This window comes from Penicillium subrubescens, assembly GCF_028828155.1.
Source record: "Penicillium subrubescens strain IBT 31985 chromosome Unknown utg000010l_segment0_segment0, whole genome shotgun sequence".
NCBI lineage: Eukaryota > Fungi > Ascomycota > Eurotiomycetes > Eurotiales > Aspergillaceae > Penicillium > Penicillium subrubescens.
Window position 1 is genome coordinate 1,745,973 of NW_026643160.1, and position 14,142 is coordinate 1,760,114.

The following is a 14,142-nucleotide window of genomic DNA, read 5'->3' on the forward strand; positions in this document are numbered from 1 at the left end:
TGCGCAATGCATATTATCAAGCCTGTCTGGCTCACGCATGGAGGTACGATTGTCTCTTCGGCGAAATCGGTTTTCGTTGGGATTTGGAATGAGAAAGATGGCTTGGAGGGCTAGGTGGTAGACTTGAGCTACCGCTAGGCTAGTCCGTGGGAGAGTTTTTGAGAATACGGGGACTAACTCGTGTGCTTCGATAGGTGAACGGAAAGATTTCGAGGTCTACAGTTGCGATGTGTCGCCCGATGGGAAGAGGCTTGTGACCGCTGCTGGAGGTGAGATTTACCGGATATCTGATGGACGAGGAACATCTTCGGACGAAAGCTATATGAAGAGGTGGCGGAAGGACGAGGCTTGATGCTAACCATTTCGCTTTCGATGCACTTTAGATGGATACGTTCGTATTTGGTCCACGGAGGCTATTCACAACACCGGAAACCCGGAATTCGCGAGCAAGCCTAAGCAGCTTGCCTCGATGAGCAATCATTCCGGCACGATTCATACGGTTCGCTTCTCGCCAAATGGGAAATACCTTGCCTCAGGGGCGGATGACAAGATTGTCTGCGTGTACACGCTTGATTCGAATCCTCCCACACACTCCACATTCGGTAGGTTTTGCGGTTGGCGAGATTTTTGGCAGGCAGAACACTAATGGAGTCTGAAAAATACAGGTTCAGACGAGGCACCTCCAGTTGAGAACTGGCGCACGATTCGGCGATTGATTGGACACGATAATGATGTGCAGGATCTTGGGTGGTCGCACGACTCTTCGATTCTAGTCTCTGTCGGACTCGACTCGAAGGTCGTCGTATGGTCGGGTCATACTTTCGAGAAGCTGAAGACGATAGCTGTGCACCAGAGTCATGTCAAGGGAATCACATTCGACCCGGCGAATAAGTACTTTGCGACGGCAAGCGATGATCGCACTGTGCGCATCTTCCGATTCACCTCCCCTGCCCCGAACTCCACCTCCCACGACCAAATGAACAATTTCGTCTTGGAACATACCATCACCGCGCCCTTCGCCAACTCTCCCTTGACTGCATACTTCCGCCGCTGCTCGTGGTCACCGGACGGTATGCATATTGCTGCTGCGAATGCCGTCAACGGTCCGGTCAGCTCCGTGGCCATCATTAATCGTGGGTCCTGGGATGGAGATATCAACCTCATTGGTCACGAAGCCCCCGTCGAGGTTTGCTCATTTTCTCCTCGCCTCTACTCTCGTGAGCCGGTGAATAAAAATCAGCCCGACAACCACGCCGCACAGCACCATATCACTGTGATTGCGTGCGCAGGTGCAGACAAGTCACTCAGTGTCTGGATCACGAGCAATGCACGCCCAATCGTGGTTGCACAGGAGATGGCGGCCAAGTCCATCTCGGATCTGGCATGGAGTCCTGATGGAAAGTGTCTCTACGCTACGGCCCTGGACGGCGCTATTGTGGCGGTGCGTTTCGAGGATGGCGAGCTAGGCTGGGCTGCGGAGATGGAAGAGAACGAGAAATCGCTCACCAAGTTCGGAACGAATCGCAAGGGTGCCGGTATCACAGAGACTACCGATGGGCTTCTTCTAGAAGAGAAGAGCAAGGCTGGTGAACTGAAGGGCGTTGAGGGCCGCATGGGCGCGCTAATGGGTGATGGCCATGCAGAGCCCGCTGTGAATGGAGTATCCGCTCCACAACCGTCGAATGGCACTACGCCTGCTCGAGTCCCATCGCCAGCTCCAGATTCGACCAAGACTCAGACGAATGGAACCTCCACGCCGGCCACAGAAGCGCCGAAACCAGACCCTTATCTAGCAAAGTTGGAGAGGTTGAAGCAACGGCCGACGTACACGAAAGAGGGCAAGAAACGTATTGCGCCTTTGCTCGTTTCCGGAGCTGGAGCTGGAGAATCATCACTCCCCCAGGCTCGACTGATGGCTTCCGTCAGTAGTCAGGTGAAGGCAGATACTCCTACGTCACTCGTTGACCTTTCCAAACCATTTGATGGCCTACCAAAGGGTGGTCTGACTGCTCTACTCTTCGGAAACAAGCGCAAACTTGCACAGCTGGAAGGCGATGAAGAAGGGCAGGTCGAGAAGCGTGTGGCTGTTGCCAGTCAGAATGGCGCTACTCCCATCATGGCAAACACTCTCGATGGCCTGCTTCCAGCAGTCGTGCAACCCCCAGCTACTGGCCAACAACCAACTCCTGATTTTATTCGACCTGCAGTTACGAACCCGTGCATGTCGATTAGTCAGGTCCGGCTGGCGGTGCCCAAGATTCGCAGTCATATTTTGCGCGCACTTGATCCCAATGGAAAACCTACAGAACCGCCGGCCCAAGCTGGTGACTCAAATGCTAAAGATAAAGGCCGCATTGACGTCGTGTTTGAAGCGCGGAATCCCTCGCCGGCTAGTCTGACTGGACGGGCAGTGGACCGTGAGCCTGTTCGTTTGACCTTGTTCCGCGGCGAGCAGCCATTGTGGCAAGACTTCTTGCCCAAATCTGTGCTCCTTGTCACGGGTAACCAGAATTTGTGGGCAGCTGCTTGCGAAGATGGCTCTATCTATCTGTGGACGCCGGCAGGTCGCCGCTTGGTAAGCGCGCTGGTCCTGGAAGCACAGCCGGTTATTTTGGAGTGCAATGGTCCCTGGATTCTCTGCATTTCTTCGGTTGGAATGTGTTATGTCTGGAACGTGAAGCACCTATCCTCTCCCCACCCACCTGTATCCCTGCAACCCGTTCTTGATGCGGCCATTCACACACTCGGCGGAAATCCTACCGCAGGCCCCGCCGTCACAGACGCGCGCATCAACTCCGAAGGTCGGATAGTTGTATCGCTGACAAACGGCGAAGGCTACTCCTACTCACCAGCAATGTACACATGGCAACGCGTCTCAGAAGCTTGGTGGGCCGTCGGCAGCCAATATTGGAACTCCACCGATGCGCCGGTGGGCAACCTCCAAGCCAGAGAAGCCAACCAAGATACCAAAGATGCCAAAGCAGCCGTCTCCGCCGGTATAATCCCCTTCCTGGAACGCAACACTACCAACGAAACCCTCCTACGTGGCCGTGCGTACTTCCTCCAACGTCTTATCAAGGTCTTACTCTCGCGCGAGGGCTACGAAACATTCGAGTCCAGCGTGTCCATTGCCCATCTTGAGAACCGCATGGCGGCTGCTCTGTCACTAGGTGCTAAGGAGGAGTTCCGGTTGTACCTGAACATGTATGCCAAGCGTATTGGTGCGGAAGGGTTGAAGGGGAAGGTTGAAGAGTTACTTAAGGGGTTGATTGGTGGATTGTTTGACGATGAGGATGGGTCAGAGACTGCCTCCAGGTTGCAGGCTAATGAGCGCGAGGGTCGTAATTGGCGGGAGGGTTCGGATGACTTGTGTGGCTGGCCACGGGAGACTTTGTTGAAGGAGGTCATTCTTGCTCTTGGTATGTTTCTTCCTTATTTTGATGCGTACAGCATAGCATCCTTTTGGTGATTTGTCTTACTAACGTACGTCTGCAGGTAAATATCGCGAACTTCAGCGGGTCACGGTCCCCTACGCTAAGCTTCTGGACATGGTTGATACCGTGTCTGAAGCTGGCGACGCGATGGATCTATAACGTTACCTTGTCTCGTCCTGTGGTTCTGTCTTTGCCTTGATGCTCTATGTTGCCATTGGCGTTTTATATTTGGATTTGTTTAGGGCTCTGAGGGTTGGATACGGTGGTGGGCTTTGTTCTGCATGATTGTTTTCTTTCCCACTACTGGGCGTCTACCACTACTGGCAGGACGTGAGGTGGGCTTTTTCTTGCTAGGCTATGTATTTTTATTATACCTATTCCTTTGCGCCTGATGGGCTTGGATGCTTCTACCAAAAAGGAAATATATGAATTCGTTCTAGCAGTGGTGTCTTCATTCTACATGTCCTATTCCACGTTATGCTTTTAGTTGATGTAGTGACGTCGTTGAAAAAGGGCAGGGCTCAATTATCACGTGGGCGGTATTAATATCAGACCGGCAGAAAACTTGGATGAATAGCTGTAGCTTGTTCCTTTTCCACGCGATCAATCGACATTTTGTTGCTGTTTCCAGCTCTTTTCCAAGCCAATTGACCTTGCCCACTATTCCTGTGGGCGCCGCCATCACGTCTCTTTCATCTTCTTCCGTTTTTTTCCTTCGTATCGTCGATCGATCCGCAGCTGGTCCTGCTTTTGCCGCGCGCCATCCCTGCGCCCGCTTCCGCCTTTACTCCTCCTCCTCTTCACCCCACCTCCCACCTCTCTTCTGTCGCTTCTACTCCAGCAAGAAGAAGAAGTCCAGTAAAATGCCTCCCAAGAAGGCCCAAGTTCAAGAGAAGGTCCTGCTGGGCCGTCCCGGCAACAACTTGAAGAGCGGTATCGTATGTGAGCAGCGACCCCACCCTCTATTTTTTCCCCCTGTGGTCGTTTTTTTTTTTCGCACAGCACAGTCCACTTTTTAATTCCACGAAAAACTATTTAATCCTCCTTCCGCCCTTTTCCCCTTCTCTTTTTCTTTCCCTCCCTTCACACTTTCCCAACCACACAACAACCAAGACTCACCATGTGATCTATCTAGGTTGGTCTTGCCAACGTCGGCAAGTCGACGCTCTTCCAATCTATCACCAAGTCCTCTCTGGGTAACCCGGCCAACTTCCCCTATGCCACAATTGACCCCGAAGAGGCCCGCGTCATCGTCCCCGATGAGCGGTTCGACTGGCTCTGCCAACACTACAAGCCCAAGTCCCAGGTGCCCGCCAATTTGACTGTGTACGATATTGCCGGTCTGACCCGTGGTGCCTCCACTGGTGCTGGTCTGGGTAACTCCTTCTTGTCGCACATTCGCGCCGTCGATGCCATCTTCCAGGTCGTTCGTTGCTTCGATGATGCCGAGATTATCCACGTCGAGGGTGACGTCGACCCTGTCCGTGATCTGACCATCATCAGTGAGGAGCTGCGCATCAAGGATATCGAGTTCGTCGAGAAGGCTCTCGAGGCTCTGTCCAAGCAGACCCGCCGTGGTGGTCAGTCGCTGGAGATGAAGAAGCTCAAGGAGGAGGAGGCTACTACTGCTAAGGTCCTCGAGTGGCTTAAGGATGGCAAGGACATCCGTGAGGGTGAATGGGGCCCCAAGGAGGTACGTTTGAAAATCTTTTCCTTCCCACATCTTACATCCACCCCTTCCCCCAAAAAAAAAAAAAAACTCCAATGTTTTTATGATGAATAAGCGCCTAGCGCGATAATCCCAGCTCGTTGAATCCCTCATTTTTATATCACGTTCGAGGGCATCTTGAAATTAAAGTACTGCACTGAAAAAAAACATTGGAGTTTTTTTGATTACAACCAAAAATCATCTCAATCGCTTTTCAGTTCTTTCATACTGACAAGAATTGAACTCCAGGTCGAAGTCATCAACCCTCTGTTCCTTCTGACTGCCAAGCCTGTCGTCTACCTCGTCAACCTGAGCGAGAAGGACTTCATCCGCAAGAAGAACAAGTACCTCCCCAAGCTGTTCGAGTGGGTTAAGGAGAAGTCCCCCAACTCGCCCATTCTGCCCATCTCTGCCCAGTTCGAGGAGCGTCTGACCCAGATGGGTGATGACGCTGCCGCTGAGGAGGAGTGCAAGAAGCTTGGTACCGCCTCTGGTCTGCCCAAGGTCATCACCACCATGCGTCAGGCTCTAAACCTGGCCTCCTTCTTCACTACCGGTACCGATGAGGTTCGCCAGTGGACTATCCGCAAGGGCATCAAGGCCCCCAGCGCTGCTGGTGTTATCCACACCGACTTTGAGAAGACCTTCATTCAGGCTGTTGTGTACAACTACAGCACCCTGAAGGAACTCGGCGACGAGGCTGCTGTCAAGGCTGCCGGTAAGGTCATGACCAAGGGCAAGGACTACGTCGTTGAGGATGGTGACATCATGCTCATCAAGGCTGGTGCTGCCAAGTCCTAAGTGCTTTTCAGTAGTTCAATAAATGATATCTTGTTCACTGTACACATCACTACATGAGTCCTTCCATTGTAAAGAGTATTCTTCCTTAGTAGATCACTCATGCTGCTCGGTCTTACATAAAGCAATACAATCTCTGCATTTAAGTTGGCCATTTTCCTTGCTCGGTATCCAATATCTCCTTCATCCTCCCTCTTTCCTCGAAATCTCTCGCCGCTCAGTAAACACCATCACGTGACTCTCACCGCGCATCCCACTTCACCCACCCGGAGCAATCAATTATCTCCAACAACTAGCATCATGTTCAAGAAAGAGTAAGTGGTACCTTTGAGGCCCGATTTAGCCTGTCGGAGCTACTACAGTCTTGTCCACGGACTCTATCCCGCCCATTAAGGCAGAGCAATGGAATATCAGAGCTCTCACACAAGAGCACAATCTCCGAAGACAGCTATTCAGCACACCAGAGATACATGCATGCTCGACGTGTGCAGCTTTGAGACCCTACCCTCAATAATTGAATGAATATATTTACTGACATGTTTTTTTCCCTCGCAGTATCCCACCAAGCAACCGCTCCAAGGTCAAGTCCTCCGCAGCTCGCGCCTTGCGGCAAAAGCTGCTGGAGACTTACCCCGGTTTCGAGCCCTACATTGAAGAGATCATGCCCAAGAAGGCCTCTCTGGAAGCTGTCAAGCTGTACGCCCCCCTTGCACCTTCACTCCTCACTCTCAAGCCTTTCTTGTCAACCTACACCAGCAACCTCCCCGCCCTCCCCAAACCCAATACCAAACCAGACAATCAAACTAATCCCCAACCAGCCCCGAACGCGCAACCCTCTACACAATAGAATCAACCCCCCTCTTCTTCCAACGTTTCGACGACCCTCCAATCCCCCACCTCCGCCTAATCCACGCCTACCCCACCGCCCTCCCAACCATCCAAATCGACCGCGGCGCAATCCGCTTTGTCCTCTCGGGTGCCACACTCATGGCTCCCGGCCTGACGTCCCCGGGCGGCCGCCTGCCTGATGCAGAGCATGCGCTTGAGGCGGGACAGGTCGTTGCTGTTAAGGCCGAGGGCAAAGAGGAGGTTTGTCTTGTTGGTGCGCTCAAGGTGGGCACGGAGGAGATGAAGAGTAAGGGGAAGGGGGTTGTTATGGATGAGGGGCATTATTTGGGGGATGGGCTTTGGAAGATGCAGTTGGATTAAAGAGTGGGAGAGGAATGGGGATGGGATGGGAGAGATGTGTTATGACTTTTTGGGATTTGGGATCGGTTGGTTGAATATACCCCCGATGGTGATGATTATTTTATGTTGGTATGAAATGAGAAAAGCTATGAATTATTGGATTGTCTTATGTGTTTGGTGCAGAATGTTATAGGGTCTAGAAGTGCCGGAGAGGAGGCCGGCTCTGTGTAGTTTGGTCAAGGGCAATAGCTCTTAGGGTCCAAGACAAATCCCATTAGTCGTTTGGGCTGCATTCTTGATTTCGATTGTCAAGCTAAGATGATGGGTAGGTAGGTAGCTTGGCATATGAACAGAATAGTGCGCTAGATTAAAATTATATACAAAAGAGTCCAACGGACATGGTGATGGGATATTATGCTCGATAGTAACTCATGAGCCCTCGCGGCTGTCCACAGACCGCGCGTATTCATCAGACACCTCTCCATCACGCCCATTCAGGCGTGGCGAGAGCGACGAGGTCGGAGAAAGAGATGACCAAGACGGCGTGCGCACCGGAAGACTTAGCCCCAAGCCCCTCACACTTGCCGCCGACGCAGTTCTCGAACCTAAGCCTGAATGGCCACCATTGGGCGACGGTCGTGGACTAGGCCGCAAGCCAACACGACCAATTGCACGCCGCAGCATTTCGCCAGATGAATCAAGTGCAATCAAGAATCGGGCAAGCTCGCCGCAAAGCTCCCAGTCTGCCTTCTGAGATGCTAGGCCGATGAGACGAACGACGTATTCTTCAATGTGCCCATCGTGGCCAAGTTCTTCTTCGTCTTCAAAGGCCTGGAGCACGAGCAGATAACCGACGGCTGTCTTGAGCGCGTCGAGTCTGAGGGCTTGCTCGAATAGGACCTTTGGTGGGGGGAGGTATGTGAAGAGGGTGCGCCAGAATCGGAGTTCTGTCTTGCGTGTACATTGTACGACGATGTCGAGGTATTCAGGCGTGGGGAGGGATGCCTGGAGGAAGGCAATGACGGTGGGGAGAAGGGGTTCTTCGCGGATTATCGGGCCATCGGCCTTGTTGGCACGGCTTTCGTTGTCTACCTCGTCGTCTAGGACGTGATGGAGTAGAATTTCGAGGCCGTGGGCGAAATAGGATAAGTGAGAGAAGTGTCGACACAAGGAGAGCGCAGCTGGTGTTCCAAGGTGGACGAGACAGTACTGTAGGAAGTATGGAAGGAAAAGATGTGTCTGTCACGGGTTAGTGGATAATGGAGGACAGAAGACAAGCGAAACATACTCGGATGGCGAATTTCAAGCTGGTGAAGGTGACATCTCGCCGTTGTGTCATTTCGGATTCCACTCCGAGTACGACACCCTTATTCAAGATCACAGACAAAGGATAAAAGTCCAACGGGATATTGAGAGGAGTCGGCACCGTCTCTTGCTGCAGAATGTCCTGAACGTCATTCCAAGCCAGAAGATCCTTACCTCGGAACATCCACAAGGAGTCCCGAAGTGACAGGCTGCTGTATGATGGCTCGAGGGCCATCTCGGCCGACGGGCTGGACGGTAGAGACTCGTCGACTTGAGACGAGAAATTGAAGGAGAGTTGGTCTCGCATCAAGATGTAGTACTCCACGTCATGGGAAATGACACGCATGTCATATTTGAGATCGCCACTTTCCGTCACGGTGGGTTGGAGGAGAACCAGGTTACCGTCGACCAGTAGGAGTACTGACGCTACCTTCACGTCCTGCGAGGGATCGCCATTCCCTGTTCAATATGTTAGATACAAATGCGTAGACCAAAAGGCCGTATGACGAAAAGACTCACGCATCTGATCCTCGGGCAAGACCCAGCTGATTGCTCGGACTCGAGTAGGTGCCCTGACAATTCCGTTAAAGGCAATCTGTCCGACTGGAACAAGAGTTATCTGTGTCTGCATTGAGTTGATGATATAGTGGTAGAGAATGTTGTCGTAGGTGTAGACCAAGAGTGAGTCTTCCCCCGAGGGACCGATAAACACCACTGGTGACGGGAGGTATTCGATGTGCATGATAGAGCTGTTGGTCAGCGCATCTTCGCGCGAGTAAAGACGCAGCTAGTTATGCCCGTTAGATTCATTGATGCAACTGAAGTTTTGATGAACGAACCTCGTAGGAGCCATCGCTCTCAACAGCCGCAATCAGGATATGCCCGTACCAGCACATGCCTCCTCGCACCGCAAATGAGTTTTCCACTTTAGAGTCCTCAAAGACTTTCCATCGGCCACTGTTGATGCTGTAATGTGCCAATCCACGCCGACCCGCGATTGCCACATAGCGTCCATCCTGAGACACCACACAGGATCGAATCGGCCACTGCGAGTGAAGGTATGCGGGAGGATACTGGGCATGATGCCAGAGTGAGTCCTTGCCAGAGATGGTCATCAGATCAGGCAAGTCATGTCCACGATACAGTATGAACTCAGTCCCTGTTTGTAGCAACCCTCGAGCCAAATTCGCGGCGGAAAAACATCCTGTCAACGCGCTGCGCGCCGTCTCTAGGATCCAAAGACGTCGATCATTTCGTGCTGATAGAATGATGTCGGAACCACCACCTATCCAGGACCCATTTGAGACACCCGTGAGCCAGTTCTCTCCATTGGAAGTTGCCAAATTGGGGTCAACAAAGAAGCTGTTACCACCAGGCTTCCCGAAAACGCTCCATGTTGTCCAACCATTTTCGTAGCCGGCGAACAAGCAATATCCATCAGGAGAGTAGTTCATGAATGTCAATGCTCCGGTTGATGAAGGAGATGCTGGAAGGTCCAGCTTCTGGGAAAGAGGCACGTTCCCTGTATAATCTTTGGCAGTGTAAACCAAGACCTCGCCATTTGCGCAACTGACTGTAAGTAAGGAAAACCGAGCATTGACTGCTACTTTGAGGGCCTCTTCCCCATCGCTCTTGGGGTCATGGAAGCAGTGGCCATGGAATAGCTTTTTAGGCGCCTCGGACTCCTCTTGACCCCCAGGTGCTCGTTGCACAGCATATGCCTGACCGTTGCTGGTGAGCCAGATCAAGAGGTTCATGGCGCGGTCATAGACCATATCGACTAGTGAGACCTTTTTTGGTACATTCAATATCCGGGTCAGCAACTCGGATTTTGTCTGTGTTCCACTGGCCTCTGGAGCCCAACGAATGCACTGAATCGCAGGGGGCTTCACCGTGGCAACGATGAGCTCCTGGTCCAGCGCTAATGCCTTGACAATCCCCGACTCAATCTTAATCGCCATTCGAAACCTGATACTGATATCCCCAACCACGTTCGCCTCTTCCACGGCCGAGAAATGTGCCAGTTGCTGCCGGCGGGGATGTGTGGAGTGGTCGAACCTTTGCTGGTAGACTCGCGTCGCAGGGTCCGAAGCGACCGAATAGGTGAGGAGATATCCATTGAGGGTTTGTACCACAAGGATTGTCGAGTCGGGATGCATAAGGACTGCCACATTTGGTCCGTAGGTTGTCATGGAGTATGCGGACCGAGCTACCGCGGCTACTACTGCCGTGGGCTGCCGAAGGAGTTTAGTACCGAGTTTAACATCGAATACCTCAAGCTATAATGGACATCTTGCAAGACATACCCTGGTCTGCCATAATGAAATTGAAGATTCAGTTATGGTCGCAAACATATGGCCTGACCGAGAGACACACAGGCCACCAATTGCTTCTTGCTCCCAGTGGGAAGCATCCTCTTGGGACGGGGGTTGTTCGGGTTTAAGATCATCACCCCGGCCTTCTGGGTTCTCCCGTTCGCGAGCGCCATCTGTTGGTTCTTGGGAATCTGTAGAGCTCTGCTCTTCCGCCAAGGGATTGCTATTGCCCTGGCGATTCACGTCGTCCGAGACATGGGCAATGTTGGGGCCGTTGACCGCATAGACCCGGGGCACTCCATTAGGCCAGTACATGGCTCGGCTCGCAGGGGGAGGGAGAATTAAGACCGGCGCTGAAGCTCACATGGAGTCATTGCGCTCCATAAACCGTCGCAATTCAAGGCCAGACTCCACCGGCGCGGAGGTAAAGTAAGAAGACAATCTAAAGGAGCAGTTCCCAAACAGACAATCAGTCTGGTCAACGGGGACGATAAGCTGTATCACGTGCAGGAACTTCTCCCCCGCATTGTCATTTTTCCTCCCCTGAGATGTAGACAGCCCCTCCATTCTCATTCTGTTCTTTCTTCATAGACAACTGCCATCATGGTAAGGACTCGCATACCCGTATTGTATACGCTCCTTTCAAGCTGACCCGATATACTCTCGTAGGCCCCCACAGAAAGCAAGAAGCGCCTGGCTCTGGCCATCATCGACTTCCTCGGCTCCAGCCTGAAGGACGGCACTCTCACCGCCGACGATGCCGAGTCCATTGAGATCGCGCAGTCCTGCATCGCGGATACATTCAAGGTCGACCCCAGTGATGAGGCCGCCGTGAAGGAGGCCGTGGGTGGCCAGTCTTTGGCCAACATCTACAGCGTCTACGAGAAGCTGCGAAGCAAGTCTACCCCCCAGGCGGCTGACGCGGGAACCCAGGAATCACAGGAACAGAAGCCCAAGGCTGGTGCGCCTACTGCGGAGTCCGACAAGCTGAAGTCCGAGGGCAACTCTCTTATGGCCAAGAAGGATTACGCTGCGGCCATTGACGCCTACTCCAAGGCCCTCGAGATTGCTCCGGCCAACCCCATCTACCTCTCCAACCGCGCTGCCGCTTACTCCGCCTCTGGCCAGCACGAGAAGGCCGCCGACGATGCCGAGGTGGCCGTTGCTGTTGATCCCAAGTACTCGAAGGCCTGGAGCCGTCTTGGTCTTGCTCGCTTCGACTTGGGCGATTACCACGCTGCGAAGGAGGCCTACGAGAAGGGTATTGAGGCGGAGGGCACCGGCGGCAGTGAGGCTATGAAGCGTGGTCTGGAGACCTGCAACAAGAAGATCGAGGAGGCCAGCCGTGCTACTGAACCCCCAGCGGAGGATCTGGATACTGCTCCTGGTGCTTCCCGTGGTGCTGGCGGTATGCCCGACTTGTCTTCGCTGGCGGGCATGATGGGCGGTGGTGCCGGTGGCGGTGGTATGCCCGACCTGGGTTCCATGATGAGCAACCCCATGTTCGCCAGCATGGCCCAGAACCTCATGAGCAACCCTGATATGCTGGGCAACTTGATGAGCAACCCTCGCCTTCGTCAGATGGCTGAGAGCTTCGGCCAGGGTGGCGGCATGCCCGACATGTCCAGCCTCATGAGCGACCCCAACATTGCTGAGATGTAAGTTTGGTCTTGTGTGGTGAATTTTTACTCCGCAGTATGCTAATGGAATGGTTTTAGGGCTCGCAACATGATGGGCGGTGGTGGTGCTGATGGTGCTGGTGGTGCTGGCCGTGGCCAGTAATTTATGGCTTGGACGACCAATGGATGACATTTGAAAATAAAAGACACGATCTTGATGCTATTGTGGCGATGCCAAGTTTCAGCAGCGTTCTTTAGAAATGAACTATTCTTATACTGAATCTTATAACGATACCTATTGATCTCTATGCATACATGACTACCGGGCCCCGTGACGAGAAAATAGGAAGTCTGACCGATATACTGAAATTGCACCGCACTGATCACGAACTAATGGACACAAAAAAGCACGAGCATCTCCATGCTGAAACTCAGTGAGCCACTTCCTGTCCATTAAACAGGTACTCCTTACTCAAGGGATAATCCACATAGCCCACCGCTGACTGCATGACATAGAAAGTTTCCCTATTATACGGACTCAGCTTCAGGCCCTCCTTCACCCTGAAAATGAGGTCCGGATTTGAGATGAACAATCGCCCAAAGATGACGATAATGTCCTTTTCTGGATAACTCTCATCCACAAGCTTTTGTGCCTCTAGAGGTGTATAGCCACCAGCAACAAGAAGAGGACCATTCCAGAGATCATATGCAAAATCCAGTGAATCGTGGGCATCAGAGTCCATAGCGCCGGATGTCCGAGACTCCACGAGATGAAGGTATGCGATATCCGACTGACTCGCTTTCTTGATGACGTCCCTAAATTGCGGAATCGGATCATCCATCCTCATACCTTGGAATGTACTCCAAGGGCTCAGGCGAAGCCCAACACGCTTGAGACCAATAGCACCGACGACAGCCTTGATAATTTCGTCGAGGATACGGGTTCTGTTCTCCACACTGCCTCCATATTCATCGTGGCGTTTGTTGCTGACATCTTGAATGAATTGATCCAGGAGATACCCATTGGCACCATGGATTTCGACGCCGTCAAAGCCCGCGCGAATAGCATTCTTCGAAGCCTCCACGAAGTCTCGAATCATTTGTTGGATCTCATCAATGGTCATAGCACGGGGTACTGCAGCGCCTTCTTCAATCGGGATAGCACTAGGTGCTACGATTTCGATGCCTTCTTTGCGGGCTACTTCAATATCCGCAGCACGACCCATTGCGAAAACCTGGCAGAATATGAAGCATCCACGGCTGTGGACTTCATCAGTGATTGTTTTCCAAGCGGCGACTTGATCTTCACGCCAAATTCCCGGTGCGGAAGGGAAGCCACCACAATTTGGAGACACGAAGGTTCCCTCGGAGATGATCAGGGTTCCGGGAACTGCACACCGTTGAGCGTAGTACTCCTTCATCAATGGCGTCGGTACTCGTTCATGACTTGCACGGCAGCGAGTGAGTGGAGCCATCCCGATGCGATGTTGGACGTCCATGTCGCCTATCTTGAGGGGCTTGAAAAGACAGGATTGAGGAGTCATAGTCGATGGGTTCTTTAGATAGTTGGTCTCAAATGTGGAATATAGAGCGAAGTATTTTTCATTCAGCCAGGAGTTGAACTGAGTATTTATAGCCATCATTAAACGCAAAGCGGGAGCTCTCGGCACCTGGTTGATGTTTGGTAAATTGCTCTGTACATTTAGGGCACAGAGATAATTCCCGGAATGGAAATGAGATGCTTCCAGTTAAGGTTAGTTCAGTACGCTATTCCA

At 52.4% G+C, this 14,142-nt stretch overlaps 6 protein-coding genes across 6 annotated transcripts; 4 read left to right on the top strand and 2 right to left on the bottom strand.

Moving 5' to 3' along the window:
- Window positions 1–6: 6 nt before the first annotated feature.
- Window positions 7–3,593, top strand: hir1 (putative histone transcription regulator Hir1; the record flags this gene model as incomplete). The annotated part of the gene is made up of 5 exons (XM_057157737.1): window positions 7–43; window positions 195–269; window positions 384–602; window positions 666–3,419; window positions 3,496–3,593. The coding sequence occupies 5 exons, from the start codon at window positions 7–9 to the stop codon at window positions 3,591–3,593; spliced, it is 3,183 nt and encodes a 1,060-aa protein (XP_057003587.1).
- A 704-nt stretch (window positions 3,594–4,297) lies between these two features.
- Window positions 4,298–5,943, top strand: N7473_011799 (YchF/Obg family ATPase; the record flags this gene model as incomplete). The annotated part of the gene is made up of 3 exons (XM_057157738.1): window positions 4,298–4,372; window positions 4,570–5,127; window positions 5,392–5,943. The coding sequence occupies 3 exons, from the start codon at window positions 4,298–4,300 to the stop codon at window positions 5,941–5,943; spliced, it is 1,185 nt and encodes a 394-aa protein (XP_057003588.1).
- A 297-nt stretch (window positions 5,944–6,240) lies between these two features.
- N7473_011800 (translation machinery-associated protein 20) lies at window positions 6,241–7,149 on the top strand (the record flags this gene model as incomplete). The annotated part of the gene is made up of 3 exons (XM_057157739.1): window positions 6,241–6,254; window positions 6,496–6,636; window positions 6,759–7,149. 3 exons carry the CDS (start codon window positions 6,241–6,243, stop codon window positions 7,147–7,149), a joined length of 546 nt encoding a protein of 181 aa, XP_057003589.1.
- Window positions 7,150–7,557: 408 nt separating this feature from the next.
- N7473_011801 (RIC1 family protein) lies at window positions 7,558–11,063 on the bottom strand (the record flags this gene model as incomplete). The annotated part of the gene is made up of 5 exons (XM_057157740.1): window positions 7,558–8,367; window positions 8,417–8,892; window positions 8,953–9,220; window positions 9,273–10,667; window positions 10,740–11,063. 5 exons carry the CDS (start codon window positions 11,061–11,063, stop codon window positions 7,558–7,560), a joined length of 3,273 nt encoding a protein of 1,090 aa, XP_057003590.1.
- Window positions 11,064–11,297: 234 nt separating this feature from the next.
- Window positions 11,298–12,697, top strand: N7473_011802 (uncharacterized protein). Its single transcript, XM_057157741.1, has 3 exons — window positions 11,298–11,354; window positions 11,418–12,406; window positions 12,467–12,697. Exons 1-3 carry the CDS (start codon window positions 11,352–11,354, stop codon window positions 12,528–12,530), a joined length of 1,056 nt encoding a protein of 351 aa, XP_057003591.1. The 5' UTR covers window positions 11,298–11,351; the 3' UTR covers window positions 12,531–12,697.
- A 101-nt stretch (window positions 12,698–12,798) lies between these two features.
- Window positions 12,799–13,911, bottom strand: N7473_011803 (alkene reductase; the record flags this gene model as incomplete). Its single annotated transcript, XM_057157742.1, has 1 exon — window positions 12,799–13,911. The coding sequence occupies one exon, from the start codon at window positions 13,909–13,911 to the stop codon at window positions 12,799–12,801; it is 1,113 nt and encodes a 370-aa protein (XP_057003592.1).
- Window positions 13,912–14,142: the final 231 nt, after the last annotated feature.

Bases quoted from the DNA above. Each gene is read 5' to 3' on its own strand.
- N7473_011802 (XM_057157741.1), top strand. The intron at 12,407-12,466 runs GTAAGTTTGGTC...GAATGGTTTTAG, and splicing joins GACCCCAACATTGCTGAGAT to GGCTCGCAACATGATGGGCG.